The 27,467-nt window shown below is 41.4% G+C and overlaps 1 protein-coding gene across 1 annotated transcript in view; it reads left to right on the top strand.

Annotated features, from left to right (window-relative positions):
- Positions 1-16,656: 16,656 nt before the first annotated feature.
- Positions 16,657-27,467, top strand: part of LOC137913810 (potassium voltage-gated channel subfamily B member 2-like) — a 54,328-nt gene continuing 43,517 nt past the window's right edge. Inside the window, exon 1 of the mRNA XM_068757446.1 lies at positions 16,657-17,241. Within this exon, the coding sequence (XP_068613547.1) occupies positions 16,657-17,241 (585 nt within the window). The remainder of the gene's footprint in view (positions 17,242-27,467) is intronic.

The raw sequence follows: 27,467 nt of genomic DNA, 5'->3' as shown, positions 1-27,467 counted from the left end.
TATGGGCAGGGTTGACTTTGTCTTTACCCAGAAGGGCATTAAGAGACACTGAGTGTAAGCAATTATCTCCCTCACAGCTGAGGGGCAGCTCGTTTGAGTCTGTCCCAGGTGTCCGTGGGTGATCCTGGGTGAGTGAGATTGAGAGAGACCTTGTGATTGTATTGTTTTAGGTCCTCAGTTTGTTCAAAAGGCCAAACAACAAATGACCTTTCTGGTGAGCAAATCACTATGGAGAATTCTCACTGGAAATCCAACATCGACAGCAGTATTCCTTTGGTGCACTTCGTGACTGATGGAAGTAATTTTGTTCAAATTACATTTTGAGCCTATAGTGCACTTGATTTGCAGTGCATTTTTAAGATTTAGGAATTACCACATAGGTCATTTCAGCTAAATGGAGGTTCCTACAGAACCTGCTTCTTTACTTTCTCCTTTAAGGCGAGCGGAGTGATTCTCTCCAGATGAGGGATCAATGATTACCTTTAATCTCCGTAAAATGTGGTCATGGTAACCAATTTAATTTACTTCTCTTTAGGGAACTTTGCAAATTAACAATGGATCATTCTGACTGGTAATCAGACTCGAACAATCATGTTCTAATCCATCCATCCATCCATTTTCTCATAGAGGATAATCTCATTTACAGTTTTATCTGCCTTGCAGATCACTGGTGTTGCTGGAGCCTATCCCAAATGGTTATGGACAAAAGACGATGAAACACAAATTCAGAATAAAGGGTAATGTTTATTGCAATTCTATTATAGTTCTATGTGAATAAATCGCGTACTTTTTTCCAATTACATTATAATAGTGTATTTTAGATGTTTTTTGTTGAACCGTAGCAAAATATTCCCAACAAAATGTAATTATCACCTATGAGTGCATTCATTGTTCATTGTTTAATTGTCACTTGGGTTTTCCTGATTTAGTCTGTCAGCCATCTCTGTCTGCTGAGGCAGAGAATACAGGAAGCATACTAATGGACACTGGGAAAGATATTTCCCAAACAGATGAAATCAGGCTGTGGGAAAGCTATACAGATGACTTTCATCCCAACTCAGATGCTAGATTTGATTTTAACGTTGCCACTGAAATTCTAGACTCAATACTATGAAGAATCATCCGTGACACATGAGCGTTTTCTGATAGCATTTACATGATGATTTAATAAAAGTAGTGCTTTATCTTTTATGTCGTATTTAATTCACAAATAATAAAATGAAATAAATGAATAGAAAGTGGTGGGATTACGTAATTCCTGCTTTGTATTTCATGATGCTGTATATTTCTTATTCACTACTTTTCACAAATCCATATTTAAAATAAAACACATTTTTGAAAATGAATTAATTCATTATCCTGTCTTCATGATTTCACACATTTCTCCTCGAACACCTCCTGTAGTCTGTCTTAATGTAACTGCATAAAAATAAGATACAGCTACTTTAATTTACTTCACTACCTTCGTCGAAGATATTTCACAGAGTAGGTTTACATTTCTGTATTATTACACTTCATGCACTGTAAAGAACATTCAACCACACTGCTGTCTGTGCATATTTGTTGGATTTAACACTCATGCTAATCCATCTAACAAAGTTTAGTTAAACTGACATCTTAATTACAACAATAGCTGAAAGTTTACACTGAAAAATATTTTTCCACATTAACATTTGTCAGCATTTAAAATACAACTAAAGTCTTTGAAAAGTAAACTGACACTTTCAAGGAATAAAGCTGAAAATAGAAGGTACTTACAGTGTTTTTGTGATTCTGATCTTCAGCTGAGCAGTCAGAATGTTCTCTCCCCGCTGTAGCACGGCTTTTAAATAGTATGGGCAGTTGAGCTTTTAGCAGGCAAGACCCTGCCCCTTGTGACCAAATAATCATCATGACGTTTTCATGGAGAAGAAGGCAAGCCCATGCTGTAATGTGATAGCTAATTCAGAGATTAGCAATACTTTAAGCAGTAAATGATACTCCTAGGACAATTAGAATAGGATTTATTTTGTAAGAATGGATGTTTTATACTAGATTAGAGATAAATAATTAGCTATTGGGAAACATATGTTCCTGCTCATTAACAAACTGGAAGCTTTCTTTCCACTAGAAAAAAACAAAACAACAAACAAACAAAAACTTGGCACTAATTGGTTGCTATTTAAAAAGGAATACTTCCTCACATTTTAAACAAAGCAAAGTAAGAACTTGACCACCCAGCTGCACATGATAAAACATCCATATTACTATTAATTAGATTTAAATAGATTATTATGTTTCATCTTAACAAAATATAAAGTTTACAGTATTTCTTTTACTGTATTTCAGGGAAAAGTGAATTGTCTATTTACGTTCCAATCAGGATGAGCATTATAGCCCCGCCTCTCCAATACAGATTGTCCAATCACGGGGAGAAAACGTCTCAGACTCGCTTCCTTGTGAGGTTGCATCCGTTTGAAGTGATTTCCAGATAAGGATTGCTCCTGGAAGTATGCCAGAGTTACACCATGGCATTAGAGGGAGATTGGTGGAAGTATGTTTTTCTGTAAACACTGCTTAACAGCTGTTATGTGTTTCTAGCCAAACTAAATAGCTGGATATATCCTTCAAACTTATACTCCTTCTCTCTGACATTACTTTCCCTTTTTTTGTTATCATAAATTAAATAACATTTCTTTGGGGAGAGCTGGCACTCTAGCTGTAACAGCTTGACAGACATACAAAGGCTTTAACAGTGTAGGACCAAGGCTTGAGGATCTGGTCATTTGAAAGCAAAATTGCCAATGTTAAAGATTTTTAAAAAAAGGATTTAGGCTATAGTTTCTAAAAATACTAGATTCCAACTACTCACACATGTTAACAGCTGAATTATAATCAATCAACAAATAACTTACAATAAGCAAGCAATTTTATAATTTTATGAAACATCTTTTGGTTCCATTTTTGCCACAAAATACTAAAATGCAAAATCATCCATCATAATAAATGTCACCAGCTACAGCCTCATCTTATTTAAATGCAGCGTCTAGCCATGGTATGCATCGAATGGCTCAGAACCAATATTTGCCCGGTTATTGTTCCGTGTTATCTTTCAAATGTACTTTCATTCATGCAATATTTGAGGAACAGCGACACACACACAGCAGAAGCTTCACCAGCATCACAAAGCCAGTATCATCTCCCCATGCAGCTGAACCCGGATCGGGCTGCGTTTGATAAAAGACGCACGTATAGTACTTATAGTTGAAGAACAATATAGTTGTGTTTGTTTGGGAAATACGTGACGGATTATGTTAAAGGACGGAAGCGAGGACGAGTTAGACCACGTGATGAGATTGTTTTCATTCAATTTGTTTCCACTATTGCCGAGATGAGTCGTCATGTATGATAATGAGTGCGCAGTGAAAATATGGTTTGCATATTTCCCACAGGCTACCCCATACATTTACAAATACATACACAAATTTCAGTTCTAATTGTACACATTTGCCCTCTCCTCCCAAAGCATGGAGAAGTTACGAGGCGAGTTATCCTATATTTATAATGTGTTTGCAAGAGAAAAAATATTTGCGTCAAAGGTAGACATCAGTGCAGCCAAAGTGTGTGTGTGTTTGTGTGCGTCTCTGTATGGGTGGGGTTGTGGTCCTGACATGCGGTATTGCACTGACGTTGCACCATAGATGAGGTTAGTGCTGGTGCCCTTCGAGACCTTTCAGATGGAAACATGCACATCAGGTTTGACTTTTCAAATCTACTGACACTGATTTCCAATCCAGCAAAGATTATGCTGTTGGTTCCGTTTACCTCATATTCAGGAACAAGGAATGATTACTCTGTGATGAAAAAAAAACAATCACACAGAGTAATTAAGGGTTAAGCTCGACTGAGATGGATTTGGAATTTCGACAATACCTTTTTGCAAACTAATTATTTTTTTCTAGAGAGTGGCTGGTGTTTTGGGTGACGATGCAGGCTGAAGTGGAGAAGGCTGACTTGCTGTGGCGACCCCTTTATGGGACAAGTCAAAAGTAGAGTAGTCGTTGTTGTGTATGTGTATAGAATTTAGTCCTTAAAGTGGGAATTTTACCAGTTATGGTGCACAAGAGAATTTCTCAACTGACAGTGTCACTTTTGTGTGTGTCTGACTCACTGATAGGTTCGAGCCATAGTTGGCGTGACAACTAACACTTAGATAGGTGTTTCTTAACAGTGTTCTGTTTATATACCTCCCCCTCTCTCTCTCTCTCTTTTCTCCCTACTCTGTCATTTATTTTCCATCTCTCCGAGCCCCAGCGGGTCTGAGCTAAGCTGTGGTGAGCTCAGTAGCATTGTCTTGGGACGACTGTGAGCAGTGTGACTGCTGGAACCCACTGAGGTCTAAATCCTTCATCCTGATGCCTGTGATTATCTGTGCGCATTCACACAGGTCAAGCTGGAAAAACAATCATGAGCTGAACAGGCTGCTGCTGCTTGTCAGGTTGTTATATCATTCCTGTCCTATCCCAGCTACAACATCTGCTCACCTTGTGTCAACATAACCCCAACACTTGTTCGTGGAGTAGTATTCAATTTACGCCCTTAATTCCTCCCCTAATTTAACTTTGCAGATTTAAATAGTAAATTCCTTTAGCTAATATACTTTATATTGGTTTTCTTTTTATCACCCTCAATGGTGCAATTGAGACATGATGAAACCAGAATATGAGTGTTCTGGGTTCAAATCCACATGAGCACCAGGGCCTTTCCAGTGTGGAGTTTGCATGTTCTCCTCGTGTCTGGGTGGGTTCCAGGTTCTCCAGCTTCCTAAATAAAGGAACCTGAATAGTTCTCAGATCATGGCGTCCCCTTTTTTAAAAAAAAATAAATGATCAGTGTGCTCCTCCCTGCACCACCCGGTGACACAGATGGAAGACCACATCCTGCGAGTCCACTATTAAGCCTTCTTTAATCATATTCTTCCATGTGGAGATGTTCCATTTGCCGTTCGCTAAATACACTTTTATAATTCAGCCACTGAGAAGGTGGGTTGTCTGATCACAGTGTGGCTTATAACACTGACAGGAATGGAAGGTTCAATTATGGGATAAGACACATTACAAGCAAAATATATTTAGGAGAGCAACTATTGCAAACAAGTTAATCATGTGAGAACCGCCTCCTCTCTTTGCTCCTTTCTCTCTATGTCCTGCTCCCCTCCGTGCGCCTCCTCGCTGTTCTTCTTGTGTCTCCTCCACCTCTAATAAATAGTTGTATTTCAAAGAGACATCGCAGGATAGAAGAGTCCCAACATGTCACCGTGTCCTTATATCAGATTTTAAGCCATTTAATACCAGTGTTTCATAATTAATTCTCGATTAAATTTTGATCTCACAATCATTTCTTCCTTTTCTGCATCGCTCTTAACTAGACATGACACAGGATGGTGGTTAAATGCACACCGCTTTCAAACTGTTAGCTTGTGTTATGTGCTTAAAGCATAAAGTCAGCAGCATTTTAAAGCATGATATATACTGCATGTTTATATATAATTAATCACATTAGATTTAACACAGCAGGCACACTTGCCCTCTTTTGTCTCGCCTTCAGCTCGTTTCTCTGCTGCACTGACTTCACATCAGACCCTGCAGCACTGCATAGTTAATTGGTCTGTAAATATTAGCTGCTAGCAGCAGTTAAGTCATTCTCCGGCTGTGGCAGTTATACAAAACAGCCTTATTTTGTTTGTTTTTTATATTAATGTTTTTAATATTAAAATCAAAAGCTGGAATCAGAAGCCGCTACCGCATGTGGGTCCACCGTGCTACCCTCTCAAATGAATTTAGAGATGAGTAAATTTATTCTGTATGTATTTTTATTAAAGTCTTTATGGTCACATACATCTAAGCTGTCCAGTGTCAATAGGTTGATGCTGCTGTAAACACGGGTCATGGATGAGTACCTCTGCTTGCTTAGTCCAGACAAAGCTTTATAAGGCTGACACCGTGGGTCAATACAGCTGACCACCAGCTTGTAAGGACAGACATGGTTTACTTTCAGTTGTAATACATATGTACACACCATCCTTTATTTATGCTGGTAATGATAGGTTAAGGGATAAGGAAGTGATTGTTTTGTAATAACCCCAGAATGATTGTCTAAATCGCAGGTGAGTGTTTATGTATTAGCAATGAGCCGGTGCAGGAAGGGACGGGAGAGGAGATCGGTTTGAAGGACTGGGAGGAGGAACAGAGAGGAGACAGAGATGAGAGTCAAGCTAGTGAACCGACAGGCATTGTGGGTAATGAACTGCCTCCACTCCTCCACTCCAACAATTATTTTGGAGGTCAGTCAACAGGCCAACACAGCTAGCGCTACAGACCGCTATCTTAAAAACGGTGGTAATGAGTGGCTGCCTTCAGCTGCACTAGATTCACACTGGACACCTCCTACAAAAGGATTGTCCACACATGGTCCAACCTGAATAAGAATAAGGGATGAAGATGTCAATTATTCGTGTCTTCCTGAAACTCTATTATTTGATTTTCTACGGTCTACTGTACTTCATATCTTTCAGTTGATGTGACGATGGGAGAGGCAGCAACATTTAAAGAGTTCAAGAGTGAATGAGAATTCATTCATTCATCCAAAGACTTTATTTAACACTGAGGGGAAACTGTAGAATGAGCTGCATTATTTAGTTAATGAGCATGACACCACCTTGTGGAGACAGAAGAATCTGGCAGGAACACACACACTGCTGGATCGCTGTCGGTTGTGTACACACACCACTCCCAAACATTAAAGCGTTTTTACTATTTTAATTGGGGGGGAGGCAGGAATGCTTATCCGGCAAAATCCCCCACAAAGTGCAGGATCACCCCTTTTACTTCCACAGTTACAGCCTTCTATACATACTACATCAAATGTGCTCCATGTTTAAGATGCGTCACCGAATCAAACGCAGCAGCCCCCACCCTTCAGAGCAACACCATCAGCTTGAAAAAAAAAATTACAATAAACCAAGGTCCACTCAGCGCTGACGGATGTGAAATTGGTTGAAAAACTTTATGAGTACTGGCACGTAGTCGCGATGATGGTCAGTGAAGAATGAGAAGTGACAAATAAGATAGTGAGGTGGGAGGGCAGTTTCAGGGAGGGCAAATCAGGGGCAGATTTATGACTTCTTGTTTAGCACATACTGCTGAAACAGACTCGTAAATATTTTTGATGGTTCGCAACTAAATAACTCAGGATGTCTACTCAGCACACAATAAATAACCCTGAGAAGTTTAATCAATCCCAATCCTTCCAATTTATTTTGGTGATATTTATGTTACTTCATATACAACAGTGCACCCTTAAAGCGCATGCAGTCAAGGCAGGGACTTACAATATAACTCCATCTTACCTTACCCCTGGTGTCACCTTTAAATCTGCAAGGTCTCGGTGTAATTCATAAGTTATAATGCTGCACCTGTAGGATTGAAAGAAACCATCACTGCAAAATGTGTTTTTCACCATGCAACAATTTCAGTGTATCTGCTGAGAGCCATGTTCACCCTTGAACCTCCTCCTCTCCCACAGCAAACTGCTCCCCACATGCACAGGTCCAGAGCCTCACTGTAACGCCGCACTCATTACATGACGTAGCACAAGTGCATGTGCATGCTCACATAAAATGCATTTCAGTGTGGGAAGATATTTGCAGTGATGCATGGTGGGGAGCCAGTGATTTACAGCGTGTGTGTGTGTGCGTGTGGCGGAGGTTTCCCTGGAGAAGCCGAGCAACAAAACCGACCTTGCAGGGAAAAATCTATTCATTGGTATCACACAAATCTTCTCTCTATCTTCTATCAGGTGTTCAGCTCTTATCTCAGCTTTTTTTTTTAACGTGTCCCTTCCTGCACCTTGTGGGGTTATTTGTTTCCCCAAACTGTCTCTTTAGTTTCGGACACCAAGATCGCGATCACAATTTATGATCTAATCAGTGTGAATTCAGCAGTTTTGCTGAATTAGTTCCATACTTCCTCTGGGTCTAAGGGTCCCACAATTGCTAACCTCGCTCCATTGTGCATTTTAAAACCCCGGAACTTAACCTCGCTGCAAAAAACTTGTCTTATCGGACAGGGTCCAGCTGGCAATGTCAAACAGATGGCTTTATACCCTCCAGGGTTTCCATTCAGAACAAATTAGTACAATAAAATACCAAAAGGGTACTTGGAAAGCAGACAATTAAACACCTTGCATAGAATGCATTCAAGCTGCATTTCAAATGACGGAAAGGTAATACTGATGAATGGAGTCATTAGAAAATACAGCACTCATTATGCTTTCAACAATGGACACACAGCCAAGCTCAAAGACGAATTGGCGGGAGGTTCAGAAGCCACTCTTGAACAAGCTGTTGCATAATGTGTGTTTTACCTGAATGCAGAGGGGTGAAGTGCTGATGTGTATTTTGTATTTCTTCAAAATGCATGATTGAAACATGTTAATGGTGTTCTGTAAGAGACAGTCACTGTGTTGCATTCACCGGGAGTCAGATCGCCACAGCAGGAAGGTTAACGGCCTTAAAATGACTTTGCCCGAATCAAACTTATTGTAAATAGATATGATGGCGTAATAACTTTTACAAAAAGTGGAGAAAACCTAGATTTTCCACTTGAAGTTGTTATAGAAACGACCGACTATTGTTGCTGTTGGGCTTGTTCATATCTGGAACCAAGGCAACATCTCAATCTTTACGGTGCTTCCTGTAAGCAGGGACAACAATGAAACACTCAATCCAGTTCAAAGTAATTGAACCGTGTGAAGTTAATTAACTCTGCCTGTTTGTGGTAATTAAATAGACGGAGTTCAGCTGTGTGCTAACGTTTCCCTCAGGTGTGACTTACAGATCACACAAGGGATAACATTACCATCACCGCGGAGGCCCTGCCTGCTGTTTCTTTTTCTCTCCCCCCTAGGGCTTCCTTCCTTTTCAGTCTGTTTGCCTGTCCCAGGATTGTTCTGCCACAAGAGCAAGCGAAAAGAGACGCGCCCCAAAAACTAGAGAGGTTATTCATAGCACGATGATCCAACTCCCCTGCGCGAGGAAGCCTGCGCCTGATCCTTTTCACAGGAAGGTTAATGTGTGTGCGATGATCCAGGGAGCGCCATCTGTCGTCATGGGTTATGCTTACGGTGACGGCGATAATTCATTTTGATACTTTTCATTGTGACTCCGCTTTAGGACACGGGTTTGGATCTGTGTTCTGGGTAGAGGGCTTGTTGAGCTGCGCAGGGTTGCCTGGCAAATCGTCTGATGAATGAGAGGGAAGGAGGCTCCTGACAGGATCTACTGCTTCCACCTCATCAGTAGGGAACCGTCTACAGAATAAAATGATATCATTTGGCAACATTGAGTAATTATGCTCCTCACATTAATTATCAAGTAGTTTCTCTTCTCACCACGGGACTTTGGTGTTACGTAGAGGGTGCACAGCATATAAAACTGTAAGGCTTACAATTAAGTACAAGGTATACCTATAACTCATGACTCGCACCAATCAAGCACGACCAAAATATCCTAAAAGACAAAAAAGCACATTGCAGCCTCACTGCATTAAACCAGCCAAACGAATCGCGTGTCTCATATCAGACATGGGTGAAAGACTGGTTGTCTATTTTTAAATGAGCATTTGGAGCATCAACAGAGATCATCAATGACTTCATTGAATAAGTGTTTTGAGTGCACACAGTCCCACGGATGCTATGCGTGTTCAGGAAAGGGAACTGGATGGGAAAGCGACACCTTGCCCTCCCCCTGAGCAACTTTTCTCTGAGGTTCTGATTCTCCAGCTGGTGAGCAGCTGTGCATTCAATCACAAGAAGCCTCTGCTCACATTTGACTTTGGAGGGGTGTGTGTGTGAAACCCACCTCCCTGGAGCTTCATCAGGTGACCACTGTGAGACTAAACATTTTAAGATGACACGAAATGTCCTGACAATTTAAAAAAATCTAGCAATAGCATCCCAAAGCAATAATAATGAGCATTATTAAAACATGGACTTTTTTCTGTGTTGCTGCCACACTACCTACTGTGTCCGACAGTTAAAAGTCTTTCTGGAACAATGCCCGAGAGGCTTTTCTTTTTTGGGTTTAATTTCAATTTGATCTCTCCATAATTGTGCAATGACATTTTTTTGTTGGGCCCTAGTCCATCAGCTGTGATTTCCTATTGTGTGTGCAATTGTTAACACTTTAAGAATTTAATAATGTTATTTCATAAAATATGTACAGCACAAATATTAAAGTCTTAAACTCAGATACAACCTCAAATTCATTGAATGAAACTTTTTCATGTCTCTTGCTACATGTATATAGCATGCTCCATATAGCTACATGCTATATTGAGCAGATAACATTAAAATACTCACAATTGCTGCCTCGCCTCCACTTCTCTCCCGGACAGATGGTGGCATTCCGTCTTTTAGATGAAGTTTCATTGCTAGTCCAGTGTTATATTGTCCGAGATTCTTAAAGCAGTCTGGCTCGAAATGTTTGGCACACACTAAAACATTTGACGTCAAGCCGGGAGAGATTTCTTCCAGACGCGTTCCAGTTGGTGATTACAGACCTACACAAACTACGAAGGATTGACTGGATGGTTTATTCAGCTGTTTTTGGGTTCATGTGGACCCAAACTCACCATAATAGTGTAGAAACATAAGAAAAGTGAGTTTTTCATAATACGGGACCTTTAAAACCCCCTTTGTGAGGGTAGCTCTGGTGACTTTGTGCAGGAGCAGACAGCCTGCAGCAAGAGGCATCTTTGAACTGAACTTAACAAGACGCACCTGTTACACATCTCACCTAATCAGCTGCTGCCTCTCTGGACAGTCCTCTGCCAGAATATCTTCTGTTTCCTCAGTACTTTCAGGCTCTCCCGTTCTATGTGTCATTCCGTATTCCCTATCTTGATATTTCGTTTGATTCATTTTACTAAAATAAAAACTGTTCTTGACTGTGTCTACTCCGCATTCTTGGGTCAAAATCCTTGCTCGGCTCGTAACACCTATTTACAGATTCAAAAATCATATCAAATACACATTCACTCCGATTTACTTTTACTTTTCATGGTTGCTGTATAAAGATACCAAGAACAATTTAGAACCTTTTGGTGATGATCCAGATCGCCATGTGGACGGTGTGAATCCGATTACGCGGGAAATGAGCTGCTTGGCGGAGGTTTGCGCTCTCCGTGTGCTTTTCTCGTCTTGAAACTGAAATGAAATTCTCAAAACTAGCTCACTTGCAAAAGATAATTTATCTCAAAACTGTTCACTCATTAGTTAAATCTAAATTCTGTGCACATATAGTCATTCATACTGCCAAGGAAACTAACTTTATATTTACACGCATAAAGTAACTTCTATATATCAGGGTAAAAATTAGATTGTGTACGGAATAACAAATACATCTGAAATTGTCCCTGTCCTGTTCTAGCTTTACATGCCTGGCAGCACCTGGCATGTAACTAAACACGCTGTGTTTGATTGGTCATCGGAAACTCCTGTTTCGTTAGTCAAAGTTCTAGTTTCACCTGACTGTCAATTAGCGTAATCAATTTGTCCTTTATTCAAAGAGCTTCGTGTATGGTATTCATGGTTTTACTATATGTTGTTGATTAATTTTTACAGTTGAAAAGACTATTGTGCATGTGATGGATTATACAATGAAATAATGCTGACATGTTTTTGAAGGAACAAGCATTAGACTGAGAAGCCAACAATCAGTAGATTAACCATTAACAAGATCTATTCACTTGAAAATTGTACTAAATGCGGGCTACCTGTACTACCTGACACAAAGATGCACAGAAACAGACTAGGGCATTTTTAATTTGATGAAATGAAGAAGAAATTAAATTCTGTTGTGAGCAATTGCCAAGTGGTTTGGAGATTTGTCCGTATTGTTTTGAGAATGTAATTTCAGAATCAAGAAATGAGTCAAACCAATCGAGAAAAACTGTAATATAAGCTGATGACAGTAAAATCGTTACATCGGCACTTATTTTTGGAGAAATGTAACTGATTTCTTACACGTCTTGCGCTAAAGTAAAAAAAATAAAAGCACGGTGACAAGCAGGTGGTTTGAAAAAATTAAACTTTCAACTTCATCTTGTCAGATCCAGAATGGAGATAAGGTTCAGAGGTGCATCCCTAATATTCAAGCTGCACCGCAAGTGAATGAATTGCTATTCATAACACGGTCGCTCCTTCCTGTCTTTCACTTCAATAGTGAGCGCTAGAACAAGCCAGAGAATTGCTGGCAGCATCGCATGTGAACAGGTGTGTTTAACTGGATGAATGAAGAGCTGACATAGATAAACGACTCTGGTCTACCAGAGACCATTTTATTGAACGCCCCTGCTGCCCACTGTGGGTAGTACGTTGTGTGGACCTTGACATGGCCAGTGGCTAAAAATAGTCAAAGAGAATAAACAGGCCACTACTATGGCGTCTTTCAGCCCACTTATTGACAAACACACACGTGTGTCTGTGTGTGTTTGTACAGACGCAACCACACGTATACCCAAACACATGGTGCCTCGTCTTCAAACACACCTGTCCTCACATTGCACTTCCTCAACTTTGAATTTCACAAAATAATAAATGCCGACTTTGAAAAGGATATTATATCTTAAAAACGTGGTGCCGGCGGCAGAGAAATAAAGTGGGAGAGAATCGCTTGCATTTTTAGACGTGCCCACCTAGGTCTATTTTTTCCAGTGCATGTATTTTAATCTATTGCAGCATTCTATTAATAGAAAGGAGTCACACATTGATTGAATGCTTATTATTGTAATCTAGTTGAAAGTGACTGCTGCTCTCCCCCTCCGCTCCCGCAGAAACTCTCAGTTAATTACAGTCATCTTCATTTCATTCTTTGGCAGGGATCCATTTTGCACGTAATGCAGCAGCTCTTTTGTTTAAATCTGCTGTTGGGGAGCGTCTCTTTTATGCACATATTCACTCTTTCGCCGCCCAAGTGTAGAAACATTGTCATCATCTATATGCGAAAAGCTACTTCCACGGAACAGTAACAGATCTACGCATTGCTCTCCGTGACAAAGGTATGATAAACACATGATGGTATGTTTCGCTCATCGGAAGAGTCGTGGCCTCCAAGTGTTATTCTGTTGGGGGAGTGGACACATCTATGGGTAAATTTGGAAAGGAAACGCATCACAGATAGTTACAACTCAGGGATGAGAGCGCCAACTCGCATTGCTTACGAAGGGAGGAGCAGGAGATGACTATGAAGTAAGGCGAGCTCCTTACTTTTCGCTTCTTGTTTATGACTTGTTTTTCACTCACAGAATGTGCCGTATACATTTTTGTGCGTGGCATTCAGTCCCCAATTATCACATCAGGGTGTCTCTGCCAGCTTGCATAATGTATTCAGATAATTACATAGAGCAAAGGTTAATTGACCAAACAGTTCATCCAAGTCTATCTGGCTTCACGGATCAAAAGAGTTGCTCCAGAACGATGCTACAATTTGGGTTGCTATGGCAACAACCCACACAAGTACACATACCCACGTAGTACACAAGAACATTAAAAATAGTCATATTAACTGCGTAGCATCGTCTCTTTTACCTCCTCGTAGGAAGAACATTTGTTTTTCAGTCTTTTATATCATACAGTGCATCAACAGATTTTTATATAGAAATTGAATGATTACAGATATCAACCTATTGATAACTGGAGTTTCCCCACCCACAGAGGCTGTCTTCAGAGAATCCGTGCAGGCAAGTGGAGTTCGTATAGCGCCCGAGCCGCTACTGCACAAAGTACGACATTAGTACTCACAACACATTTTCCTGCTCCAGAAGCTGTGGTGCACAGCCGCGCTCTGCTGATTATTTTGCATCACTTCTGCCTCACACATACTGACTCACGGGAGACCTGATTGGCTGTCTGTTTATAATAATTAATGGATGAGGACACAGTCAATCACCTTTAATCATTTCCCTGTAACCTGAGTAATAAACAATTGTGTCACGAGCGGCTTTGTCACCAGGAGAATAGTTTACATCCTTCAATTATTTAATTGAATTTAATTATTTAAAACCATTTTGCTCGTGAACACTGTCCTACGAATGCTACCATGGTAAATGTTAAAAATGTTTGTCTTCAGCTGAAGTCTTAGATGCATGTTTTTTCACACAGCTAATGTCAAACACTATTAACCTTCAAGCAACGGTGCTCACACAGTTAAAACAAAGCATACCATACGTGCTGTGCACACAGAGGCTACATGCTTGATCAATGCAGCATTATTGATCACTTACCACAGGAAGGAAGGAACATGGCAAGGTAATCAATAATGAGTAGGCAGTTTATAATCACATTTCTGTATAAATGCGTGGCTAAGGGGAACGTTGGACTGACATATAATAAACTTTATTCACATGAAGTAAGCGTGAGGGACGGAGAAATTAAGTATGAGAAAGAGGAGACGCTGCATATAAGGGATACATAATGTAATATTTCACTTATTTAAAGCCAGGGTTTGGGCAAATCAATACATATTGATCACTGATAGATAAGTTGGTTTTCTTGATTGTTAGAAGTGAGGTGTGTCTGTCTGAATTGGACCACTGCTTCCCTGATGAATGCGCTCACAAGTACGAGCAGAAAGATCAGGACCATCATGGGTCAAATAGAGCTCCATTTATTGATTGAAATGCTTTGTGTTGCATTTATAATCGTAATCAAAATACAAATGTCATGGTGATTTCATTGAAAGGCGATTTGTGCACCAAATGTCATTTCCTCCCAGCACTCCAACATTAGCCTTCCATGGCCGATGATGTGATTTCTGAGACATGATGGTCTCTGTGTTTGAGTCTGTGTTCTGTAATAGAGACTAAAATAAAGAGGAAATAACAATGAGAAAAATAATCATCTCCACTTAACTCTCTTCCCACATTTCCCCGGAATGGAACGCGCTCTTTTCATTGTGTTCCAGAATATAATGTTCCACCAGTTGTAGTGATGTTTTCACCTCTGTGATGCGGCGCAGCCCGTGCGCACCCCTCAACTCCTCCTCGTGTACTAGTGTGCAGCGGGACACTGCAGTTCGCTTATCCCGTGCCTTCCCGTTGCCTTTTACGCGCCACGGCGTCTGCCGCACAGCCACCCAGTGAGTTCCGTCTTCCACGCGCGCTGAAAGCTTTGGGATAACGGCAGGACTTTTCTTTCACCTTATTGTTCCCGATGGCGAAACCGTGGTTCCGTTTCGGTGATTAAATTTCAGAGGAAGATATTCGCGCTTTGTTTCTCATCCCTCTCTTCTTGCACTCGTTTTCATTAAAATGCGGGACGCGCGTTGGTTGCGCGGCGCCTGCGGAGTGCTGGCTTCGGTCGTGGCCGCTTGACTGAAGGGAGATCCCCGGCTCGCTTCTCATCTTGTACTCCATGATTAGGAAACAAGCGGACTTTGGATGCAAAAGGTGGTTCATCTCGACAAGGTGAGGGAGACTGTTTATCTGCCACTTTTATTTTTATTTTTTTCCCCCCAAACCCAGACACTTTAAACAGTTAACAACACAAGCCGTGCTTTGAAAGAGGAATGTACGTTAAAGGTGTTGGATGATGAGACACACACAGAACATAAAATGCAACATAGTTTAACCAGGTAGGTTCTGGAGGATTTTCAGACTGCACAACAAGTCAAGACATTATTTATTAGTGACATGTTTGATTGCATTTGTATATTATAAGCCTTGCTTCTTGGCAGATGCTTTGGTACAAATGATGTAAAAAATAAAAATAATCATCAGACTGACTGTTGCATCCAGGAACATTCTCTTATCTCTCATTCTGGGTGGTTCAATTCCCTCTGACCTGTTTAATTAATAACTACAGACTGCAATTTATAACTTTTTTTTTTGCACAATTTCCTGTACTGAGCCAAAATGTAAGGGCCATTTTACTGCTCTGTTTAATAAATCCAGTGTCTCTTGTCATCTCCAAAGTCTGAATAGGTGAGGAATGGCCAAAACGTGGCGAGGATACAAATGTTGGAAAATGAGAAATTAAATAAGACTCCTGACATTTCTGGCACGCATGCCTCCTCTAAAAAAATGTTTGAAGCACGACAGTGGATTTGATGGCTTCTTTCAGCTAATTTGTTTCCCGAGTCCAATTTGGATGGATGGGCAGCAGATAGTTTTGCTCCAGAAGGAGTTCCTCTCGATACAGCCATAACAGTGCATGAGTGGAGTGCAAAACTAAAGCAGCCATATTGACTGTTAAAACAAAATCATTGATTCTTTCTAACACCTTTTGTGAAATGTGATGAAAGCGATCAATAACACTGCACAACTCTGGCTATTTCTGACTGCAAATTAAGTAACAGCTGAGCTGGTGCTTTTATATGTTCATAGCACAGAGCATTTAATCCCTGTTGAATGTTGCAATTCATCCAAATCTTCCATACTGGACTGATGAACTTATGTGCAGCCAATCACTTCATCGCCTTACAAACTGTCTGTTTTGTTTTTTCAGCCATGGAGGCACATCCCAGAAGAGGATCCGACATAATTTTACACATTTAAACTTTTAATTAAATATTTTTTTGCCTTGTAACATCTTCCCCAATAAGTCTCTTTTTCCATCACCATGGCTGAGAAGCTTGGACCAGCAGGGCTCAAGCCCACCAACATCAGAACCACTCCATCCCTGCCTCCAGAACCCATCGACATCATCCGCAACAAAGCCCGCTCCCGCAGAGTCCGCCTTAACGTCGGAGGTCTAAACCACGAGGTCTTGTGGCGGACTCTGGACCGGCTACCCAGAACCCGGCTTGGCAGGCTTCGAGACTGCAACACCCATGAGTCGTTGATGGAAATCTGTGATGATTACAGCCTCAATGAAAATGAGTACTTCTTCGACCGGCACCCTGGGGCCTTCACCTCCATTCTGAACTTTTACCGCACCGGCAAGCTGCACATGATGGAGGAGATGTGCGCTCTTTCATTTGGCCAAGAGCTAGACTACTGGGGGATTGACGAGATCTATCTGGAGTCCTGTTGCCAGGCCCGTTACCACCAGAAAAAGGAGCAGATGAACGAGGAGCTGCGGAGGGAGGCAGAGACGATGAGGGACAGGGAGGGAGAGGGAGAGTTTGATAACACCTGCTGTCCAGAGAAGAGGAAGAAGCTGTGGGATCTTTTGGAGAAGCCCGGCTCCTCGGTGGCTGCCAAGGTAAGGAACGTAAACTGGAAATGTCCCCACACCTCCCCCGTCTCACATTTCTTGATTACATTCAGCGCCAAATGCTTTGCTGGGATCATGGCACGTTAACAGCAGACTTTTTAAAGTCCTACCCCCACCTGAGCAGGTCTGCGCTGTCCCGTCATCTGTCATCAGGCGCTTTATTGTGCCATCTGTCAGCTACCCATCTTTGTACATAGCAACTGTTGTTAGTGATGAATTTAAATATAGAAAAAAACATTTGGTTGACAATTTGTGCGGATGCAATGGAAGAGAAAGGCACATGAGAGGTGGAAGTGATGTACCAGCGGACGGCATGGCGATGTAAAACATACACTTGTGGCACTGATAAATAAAGGGTTTCCTTTCACAAACTGATCGGTATCTGTCAGCTTCTCATGTTGTTTCCTGTGCGAGGATAAACTATGACATTGTAGACCAAATCCCTCAGTGACGTGCGGCATGGCGCTTCTCCTAGAGGGAGCGGCGCAAGTCTCTTTTTACCGGCCTATTGTGTGTCAGTCCTACTCATTGATTGGATGCTCTGCTTTGAATTTGACAGAGCGACTGCAGAATTTGTTGCAGCCGTGTCTATTCTTACTGCCCATTTACTATATTTATCTCGAGCACATTGATCTGATTACAAGCACATGTTTAGAAAACTGCTGTGTCAGTCACATGCAGGCTTTCTTTTGTGCTTGATAAAAAAAATTGGGATGTATAGCAACATCAATGTTGTGCCTGGTATGGCACCTCAGCTCCACCTCCTCGTCATCCAGTTCCCATGCTGGCTTTGTCCTTATAGGTCAACTTTGATGAAATCCAATCCCTATAGTAATTTACCTTTAGTATCCAGTGTCCTGATCTAATCACTGGAGAGTGCAGGGTAGGACTGGTTGGCATTATATTCTATGTTAGACGATCATAATCAGGGTGCATGACTAAGTCCCCCTATATCAGCCGCCCCCCCATTGATGAACTATTGCAGCTTCTATCCTTGAATCAAACAATATAGCCCTTTGGCTGAGACAGTTTGGAAATCATTATGGATTCAATTTCACAGCCCGAGTGCCTTGTATAAAAATTCAAAACTCAGCATTCATCTTAGAAAATGGCAAAAATATTGAAATTGCATAAAATACAAATGGGGTCCAGTTCTTACATATTGCATTCCTTCGTGACTTGTTTTTCCTGAAGGGGCTTCTTCATCAGCGGCTGACAGTCAGCTTAATAATTGTATTCAGCCCTCACTGAAGTTAGCAGTATATCACAAGAATCAATTATCAGGAGATTGCCAATATCTAATTTAAGGCAAACTCGGGTGACAGAAGCGGGGTAATTTGATACGCTCCGTGACATTTAAAGTGATTTACCTCCACAGTGCAGTCCCTGTTCTGCACACGCACACACACACACACACACACACACACACATCTCTTAGTAATGCTGACCGCTTCACTTTCATGCAGGGGGAAGCCTGTGAAACCTTAAAGGGGAATCCCACCTTAGTCCAGGTTGTATTGACATTCCGCTAAGTGCTCCGTGAAGAGAATTTGAATGTGACCCTTAAAGCTCAGCCCTCTGATTGCACTAAGGCTGTCCACAACTGATAATACATTAGGAAATAAACTCCTGCTTTACTGTCAGATGGCAGCTCCCTGAAGTTGGGGAAGCCAAGTAACGCGGCAAGAATCGTCAAGCGAGAACCCTTGAAATCGCTTGACCAAAGGAAGCACCGTTACCAGGCTGGTACACATCTGTGTGCTTTTATTCAAACATACCTGGGCTCTTTGTCAAATGCAATCACAAGGTCTATTTCTAGTGTGTACGTTCTGTCGCCCTCTCTGTCTCCTTTCCTTTCACTCTTTTCCTCTTTCCTAGACTGCCCTAATCAGATATTAGAGTCCTATGTGCTGCTTTATGACACCTATGGTCCTCTGCCCTTAAATAAAGGTCAAGCATGAGAGGGCTGACCTTTTTAGCGGGGTCACTGAAGTTAGGATTAAACCGCAGTGCTGCAGTGCACGGCCTCTTTGGAGGAGAAAAAAGGAAACTACTGGTTGAAAAAGCAGTCAAGTTTTTTTATTCAGAGAAATCCACACGTGATGGAAAAGGAGGGTGTGGCAGAAAATATACTGTTGGTGCAGAAAGGCTGAGAGAGGGTGATGCAAGAGATTCAGTCATGTAGAATACGCCTCAGGATGCTGAGCTGGATCTTTTCAAATCCTTCCCCAATGAATAATGAATGCAATGGTCAAAACAGAGAGGCCGTGGGCTAATGCAGTGGCTTTTCTGTGGTACTATGATGTTTGGTTGAGTGGACAGAGGAGGAATGGGCAGGGAGCTACTGCATCTTGTGTCTGGTTGTTATCTGGTGCTTGGATTATCCCAGGTGAACATCCAAGGGACAAATCAAGATGTTTGTGCAACAAGATCTTGCAATGTCTTTGTTGTTTATGCGCATCTGCAGGAGATTGCACCTGAGGACTCATTCGAAGAATTTCCGCCACATTATTGAAAGTATATCTTTATTAAGCAACACAAAATAGAATAATTCTCCATTTTCCTTGAATGCCTCCATAGTTTACAGCCACTTATATAATATTACAGTGGCAATCATGAAAACTGTCTGATGGATGTCTTTGTTTTCATGCTGTAGGCGATCATTTCTGTTAATCCAGTAGAACGTGTCATCCTTGATATTGGACAAGAGGGATTTGTGCTGCTCTGACCCTCTTTTGTTTACAATGACTCATGCGCGTTTTGCTGTGCAACAAATACAGTTAGCACAAGACTCATTGAGCGGAAACCACATCCCAACTGTTGAATTCCTGCAAGGGGTCTGAATCACATTACGTTTTGTTTTTGTATTTTATTGTGTAAATGCATTACCGTGGCCGAGCATTATTCCTCTCCTGCTGCATATTACTTGCAAATACAGTTTTGTCACCTGCCTATGCTTTTACACTGGAAGTGTCTTCTGTCATTTATTTATTTATTTATGTATTATTTATTTAGCTCAGATAAGCGTAATGATTGTTTGTAACCTAATAAATATTAATGTCTCAAACACTCTGATCCAGACAATTTGTGATTTGGCGACAGCTTATTTATTAACATATGAGTCTCTGCATCTGGTGTCATCAACTGAGGTTATCAGGTGCCACATGGATCCCCATCATGCTCACCTTTGAAATATGCATAGTTCTGTTTGTGAGAGTGGCCTCTTCTTAGTCAGTGTTAGAGCAAAGCTTTTCAGAATTTTAGTGGTGTTAGGTGAAATATTAAAGCCGCAGTACACCCATCAGTCAGGAATCGTTCCCCTGTTGTGGTTTTTAGTCCATTCAATTTGAGAAGCCTTGGAAAATAATGGTCAGGGTTTTAGAGCATAAAGAGATCAATGTTTCGACTTGTCAGACATTTCAAATTGCATTTTCTATCCCCTCCTCCTCGCACATCAGCCATGTTCTATGTTCAAAGTTAGTCATCCACTGTTGCTGTAATGACATAACGTTCCTCGTGTCTGAATGCTTTCATATTTATTGCTCATATTCCACAAGAGACAGTCAAGTCTGCTCTTCACCGTCTGCTTTTGCTGATGAATCGCAATTGGCCTCAAATTGCAAACAAAAACCAACAAACCACTCAAAAAATAAGATATAGAGAAGGAAAGGGAAAGGAATGACATCGTAAGGGCAGCAGTGAGGTGACCAGTCTATGCACGCAGAATGCAGGGAATTAGTTCACCAGTGGGATGTATGCTGTATGTACAGAAGAACTGTCAGAATAAGAAATCTAAAAATTGAGGCCAAAAATGAATGCCAGGCGGAGGAGGCAAGGAATCTGTCAAAACAGTAGATATGGATGAACGCTTTGGAGCAATCGCTGGGGAGATTCCTCTATTGAGGGCACACTCTGATATTCCACTGGACAGTGACCAGTAAGCAGATCCAAATTTTGCATCCTCAGAGGGAATTTATGTTAGTTGATTGCTTCATTTCATTAAATATAATGCATAAAATAATTTTTTGATGTCTATATAGCCCACCATGTGGTCTTTTTAATTCTAAGGTCCATCCGCTCAGATTAGTTAGAATTGACTGGATGGTTTAATTTCACAGTTTTGGGGTTGGTAATGAGCTAAAACCACCATATATTAGTGTAGAAACAGGGGAGAATTTCATAATATGTCTCCTTTAAACTTAAAGAGAGAAAGAAAGTTACAAATGGTGTTCTTGTTTTTTCTGCCTTGAGCATATGGAACAATCAATAGTGAACTCCTTCGAAGTTAAAGTGAAATAGTTGCAACATCTCATCAAGAAAAACAACAAACCATCACCCTCCTGTGTTTGTGTGTGTGTGCTTGCTGCAGCCATATCTGGTATCACTTATGTTAAGTTAAGAAAATATGTAGATTTCATGGACCACTGTATTTTTCTTTTAAATTGTCTTTTCCATAATTGCATCATTATTCATATTTCACCCCACAGAAAGCAAGTTTCCTCGTTGTGCCTACAGGCTTACGTGTGGTCCAGGGCGCTCTTAAAATTTGATCTTATGTAAGAACATGTGGGAAGAGCACGAGTATTGATGTGCTGCAACTCCAGCAGCGTGTTGTTCCGTATTGTGGCAGACAGCCTTTTACTTTCCATCCGTCCAGTTCCTTCCAGGCTTTTACAGCACCGAAGCAAGCATATGGACGTTTCCGTGTTCTTATAATGGGAGAATTAAGTTGAGATGAGGTGAAGTAGGGAGAAAAATGAGGGAGAGACCCGACTAAATGATCTCTGTTGCATTTATATTGTATCAGCCTGTCTGTAAGAGGCAGAGAAGCTGACCTGGGGAATTGGTTTCATACTACGTTATCTTATTTGGCTTTAAGGAAAGTTATCATGAAGTAGGTGAGGATGTTTCTTTCTTTTAAGACAGAGCTCACCTTTTTCCTCATCTGCATCTTCCTATTCGGTAGCTACATAAGCGTTCCACCGGGCCTCTAATCAGTACAGCCTAGCTTTTCGGCGCTCGCACCTAAATCCTCTTTACCCTGCAAACATAATCAAATAATGGTGAAGCTTCTAGATTATCGCTGGCGTGAGTCTTCATAGTCCCTGCATGAATTAAACCTAATCCCTCTATCAACCATTGCCTTCATATAAATTACATTAGTTACTCAAGGAATATCTGAAATTGAAGTGGGTTCTCTGATGATTTGGATCAGACCATAAATGGTAATTATACAATATTCGCGTTAAAAGAGAAGGTGAAGCAATATGGATATCTCTTTTGACAGCCACAGTCCAGGTTCTGCAGCACCACGGACAGAAGGACGTGCACACCGAGACGCAAAGAGGGACAAACAGACGGAGAGAGAGGAATTAGTGACATATCTTTTTTTAAATGTGACTCACCAGAAGGAGAGGGAGACCTGCTCAGTGTGACATAGGAGGTTACGTCAGCAGTCTTGGCCTATGACAGCTTCCCGATATGGATTAACTATGAGCTTTGTTAAAAAGATAGAGCGTCATCAGCTGCAGAGAGCAGCAAATCTTTTAACGCTTTAGCATGGCCGCTTGTCACTGCCGGCAATCTGGCTGGAGACGTGACATTCAGCCTGTGGGTCATATGCTCATTCAGCAGGTTGTACAACTTCATTGTACATATTTCCTGTTTGTTACATTTATGGGTAATGAGCCTTGCCATTGGCGGGTTCAGTAAATATTTCCTAAAGTCTAAGTTAAACTGCTGTTCCTTGTCTGTATGAAGAACAAGTACAGTATCCAGATGACGTTTCAGTCTCTCCAGAGGATAAATGCTTTCATTTCACCAGCTGGCCTTTTGGTATCGTTGGATGCTCTGATTAAAGCTGAAAGCCAAAACTCAGTCTCTTATAGGGTGTAACAAGACTAGGCCATGACACTAAAGCTGAGTAGCCATTTGATCCATTGGTAATTGAAAATGATTAATTATTTAAGAAAGCATTATTTTATTAGCCTACGTTTCTTGATACACACTGTCTATGATGCAAGTTCAACCTGCAAAAAAGTCCATAGGATGCAAAATGGCATCGAGCCCCAAGTCTGAGCACCGTCAAAGAGAGACATAACTCCCACTGACAGCTGGGAGTGGCCGTGGACCAGCAGTGAGTGAAGAATGCTACCAGCCTGACTGGTGAGAGGCAAATATGCCCCCCTCCTCTTATTTTTAATGCCTTTCTCATCTCCACCCTGTCTTCATGCCTCCACCTGTGCTTCTCAGGAAGGTTAGTTTGCCTTGTCTCTGCAGAAGACATCAGCGATTGGGGTAAATGTAGGGGCAGAGCAGTCATCGTTCTATGAACATCAGGTTTCTATTATGGGCTTCACTAAGCACCTTTAGCCCATGAACGAATGCACACATCGTGGAGACGACAAGTACAACACGCAGACCGATATTTCTGAATCCGGAAACACACATCAGCAAATACTGCTGAGCCAGCGTTCTGGGGATGCCGCAAAACAGGAATGCAATTGTCGCGCTCACTCGCCCTTTGCCGTCTCTCTTTAAATATCCATCACCTGCTCTCTGTTCCGTGTTTACCCCCCCTGGACTGCTTTTATAACCTCCATTGACGCTTGATTTTTTTAATTACAGCATCCTGCAACCCCCTTGTTTCCTCTTATAAGGCAGATTCCCTCACCCTTTCATTCCCCCCGCTGTGTTTTTGCGATTCCCCCCCTCCACGTCGTTGTCTTTATTTACGAGCCGCTGAAAGCTGAATAGTGATCCTGTGCATGGCTCCATCTTGGAAACAGTGATGTGAGAGGGCATCGGTATTCAAGCAGTGCGTTTATGATTTAGTGCCACTGGTCTGAGAGGTACTTCCTCAGGTGTTTCCACTTCCTTTGCGGCTTCCAGGGATGTGGCTGATACATCATTGTTGGATTTAAATACAAAACCTGTGTAGGTTTTTTTATGCAAACAATCCAGACATGTTGAGAAATGACTGATGGTTACATGAGTCAATTGATTCATATTGAGAATCTGTACAAATAAAAGGGATATTCTCTGAGTCCGTGCAGTCTCCACTGACCAATAACATCCCTCCACAGCGCTCTTGAAAGAGAAAAAAAGGAATGTGTAATCAACTTCTTTTTTTATTTCTTCTAATATGCTGTGTTTGCGTAGTTTCCATGGTGACTGTGGTGTGCCATGGTGACTTATCGACACCCAGGGAGCAATTCATCCCTATGCAGGCTGTGTGAGAGGCAGAGCAGCTGGTACCTCACCCTCCACGACCAGCCCCGAATGCAAATGTCAGGGAAATGCAAGTGCTGCACCGTTCAGGTCTAACTGCCTGGAATAACCCCTCAGATTGAAGGCTTTCCCACGATGCTGATTTGATTTTTTTTTAACCTTATCAAGTGTTTTCTGTTTCTTTTGTTTTTCTGTCATGTCTTTAGATAGTTGTCGACAGCACATGAACATTGTGTTCAAATGTGTTCACGCAGTCATAATCAGTGGAGATGCTGCTGTACTACCACCTTTGATCTGCTGTCCTCGGTTTAAGGGTAAGAAGAAGCAAACCAGTTGGGTTTATGCTTTCGTGAAAGATGGAAAAGAGGAGAATCGTGTCTCCATCTTTCTCACTGCCCGACACTTCAGGCCTTCAGGTCTCTGAAGCTTTGGTGGCGGGACCAAACAAGATTAATTAAGAACCTCAGCTCAATCGCAGATAGCGCAGATCAGTAGCAGGTTTTAAAAGGGCTGAAGCCAGTTGTTAGCCTTTGCCTAATGAAAGCCCGGTGAGGAAGCAACAGCTATTTTAGCATTTCTTCACTTTTCGCTCGAATCAACACCTCCTCCTCTTCCTCCCTACTCTTTAGTTTTCCTATTTTGGCTCTTCTAATGGACTGACTGCATTTTCAACGGCGTCTTCCCCTCTTTCTCACTTTCCTCATGTCATCAAGCTGTTGTCGTCAACGTGGGCTGCGCTGCCAGCTGTTTGCCGTCTCCCTGCATGCCAGAAAGTGACAGAAGAGATGATATTATTATATATCCTCTTTTTATTGGGTGTGGGGGCTGGGGGGGGCTCCTGCATCATCTTCAGCAGTTCCTCAGTGCTGACCACAGTAACTCTTAAGAAACCTTGAATGTACCTTGTATTTCAGCTTTTCTATATCTGCCGTCCATTTAGAAAAGGACATCTCACAAGCTGCATTCTTATTTTCGGTCATACATGTTTAAGCACAATGCTGCAATTCCTCTCTGTGGTCGAAGATATTTCTGCTTGGTTCAAGAGCGTCTTCACTGATATCCAAAGGACAGATATGTTCGTATGTTAGGTGTTCCCACTCCAGATGGGAATACTTCAGTAACGGATGATTATCCTAATATTCCCAGGATCACGCATGAATAATTGGGCTGATTCCAAGACTTGATTTGGTGTCTGCTAAACTAATGGCACTCCCCTCAGTGCCAGCTGTAGTTGTGTTGACAGCCTGATATTTGTAATTTATCATAATTTAAATAATAAACATTATGCATACATCATTACCATTCAGCTGTGCTTTGGTCACGGAAGCACAGATGTAAATTTGTATAACTTAACATTTATGGAAAATTTAATTGTAGCTTTACGATTCCTGTAATAATTTCAAGGAGAAACATTCTACAAAAAACAAAACTCAGTAAAAAAAACAGAAACGTTATCTGTGATCCAAAGGTCACAGCCTTAATCCCATGATCATCTAGTGTGTAAGCAGTAGGTGGAAAACAATTATATTCATCCCTTTCTTCCTATGCCATTCAGTATTCAGCCGAGACGTTCGTAAAATCAATAAATCAGTCAGACACATCACTAAAAATCTCAACTACAAATGCCTGTCTGCCTGTCAAGTCAGGCAAGGTGACAAGAGGCAAAGTCCCATAGCTCGCTAGTGTGATTTTAATCAGCTTACTGTCATTGGAGGGAGGGACCTGTCTGACTGCAGGACATGCAGGGATGAAGACACACTCAGACCATGTGACCCGTGTCAGAGGCAGGAAGCCAAAGTATGCGCCGATCAGCTTCTGCACTCTCGTCAAATATTGCTGATGTGTGTGTGCAAATAGAAAAGCGATATATATACTTCTTCTCCGGCCTTTATCTCATCCGAGTCTCATCTTGCCGTTCGCAATTGGGCCCAAATTGATTATTTCCTCTTCAGTCAGATCTCTTCCTTCTTTCCAAACTCCTATCTATTTATTTTCATTTGTTATTTATGCTGACATGTGAATACTCACAAGACGTCTCAGTCCTGCATGCGCTCGAACTTCCTGTACTGGCCCCGATCTCTGGCCTTGACTCAAATAAAGATTTTTCAAGTGTTTTGCAATAAATCCACCTTAAGTATCATGACAATATCCAAGGGCCATCTTGTACACTAAAGCATCCGTATTGTTTTTTTTTTTTTTTTGCCTCCTGTTCCAAGGTAATGAATAAGGTGTCTGAAAGCGAATACCAGGACTAATCCTGATGGATGACTGTTGATAAAAGGCAAAAAGCACCGACCTTTGTCACTTTTCCAATGTTGTCATTCTTGCCTTTTACAAGAGCGTGTTTTCAACCACTCTGCACGATTCACGCTTATATCACTTTAAAACTGCATTAATGTTGACATAGAAGTACCAACAATGCAGTTGATAAACTTGTAGCATTTAACCATATAGCTACAAGGTAATCCGGATTATAATGTGTTGCATTAATCTGCCAAGGCAGTGATTCATCCACCCTCTGTTATTACTTCAATATGTATTTATTGCCTTTCTTCACATGCCACAGTGGATGAATGCATGGCGTTTAATCTTTGTTGGAGTCAGCAGGAGGATTTGCTTCGGTGATCTTTTGGCTTAGTTTGTATATCTCAGAAAGCATTTTAATCTAATCAAGTAACATCAAGAGCGCGTACATACAATAGATATACAGACGCCAAGGAGTGACGAAGGTTCAGACAAGAAAGCTGAAGCAAGCAAGAATTTTAAAAAGCAGAAATCAATTTTCTTCACTTGAAGAATCACCTTCACACCCCAAATTGTTTTTTTTTTTAATGGTGCAGCAGAAGGACGTGTTCATTTGAGAGATCTGGCATTAAAACTATTGTTTATTTTGTCTCAGTCCTCCGGTCGAGAGCTGTTCCATATCTGTGGCTTTACCACCAGATGTGCAGGCTCTCAGCTGATGGACCTCCTCAGAGCCGGAG

Source organism: Brachionichthys hirsutus, unplaced genomic scaffold (assembly GCF_040956055.1).
Source record: "Brachionichthys hirsutus isolate HB-005 unplaced genomic scaffold, CSIRO-AGI_Bhir_v1 contig_440, whole genome shotgun sequence".
NCBI lineage: Eukaryota > Metazoa > Chordata > Actinopteri > Lophiiformes > Brachionichthyidae > Brachionichthys > Brachionichthys hirsutus.
Note: the sequence above shows the minus strand (reverse complement) of the source record. Positions and strands in the feature narration are given on the sequence as shown.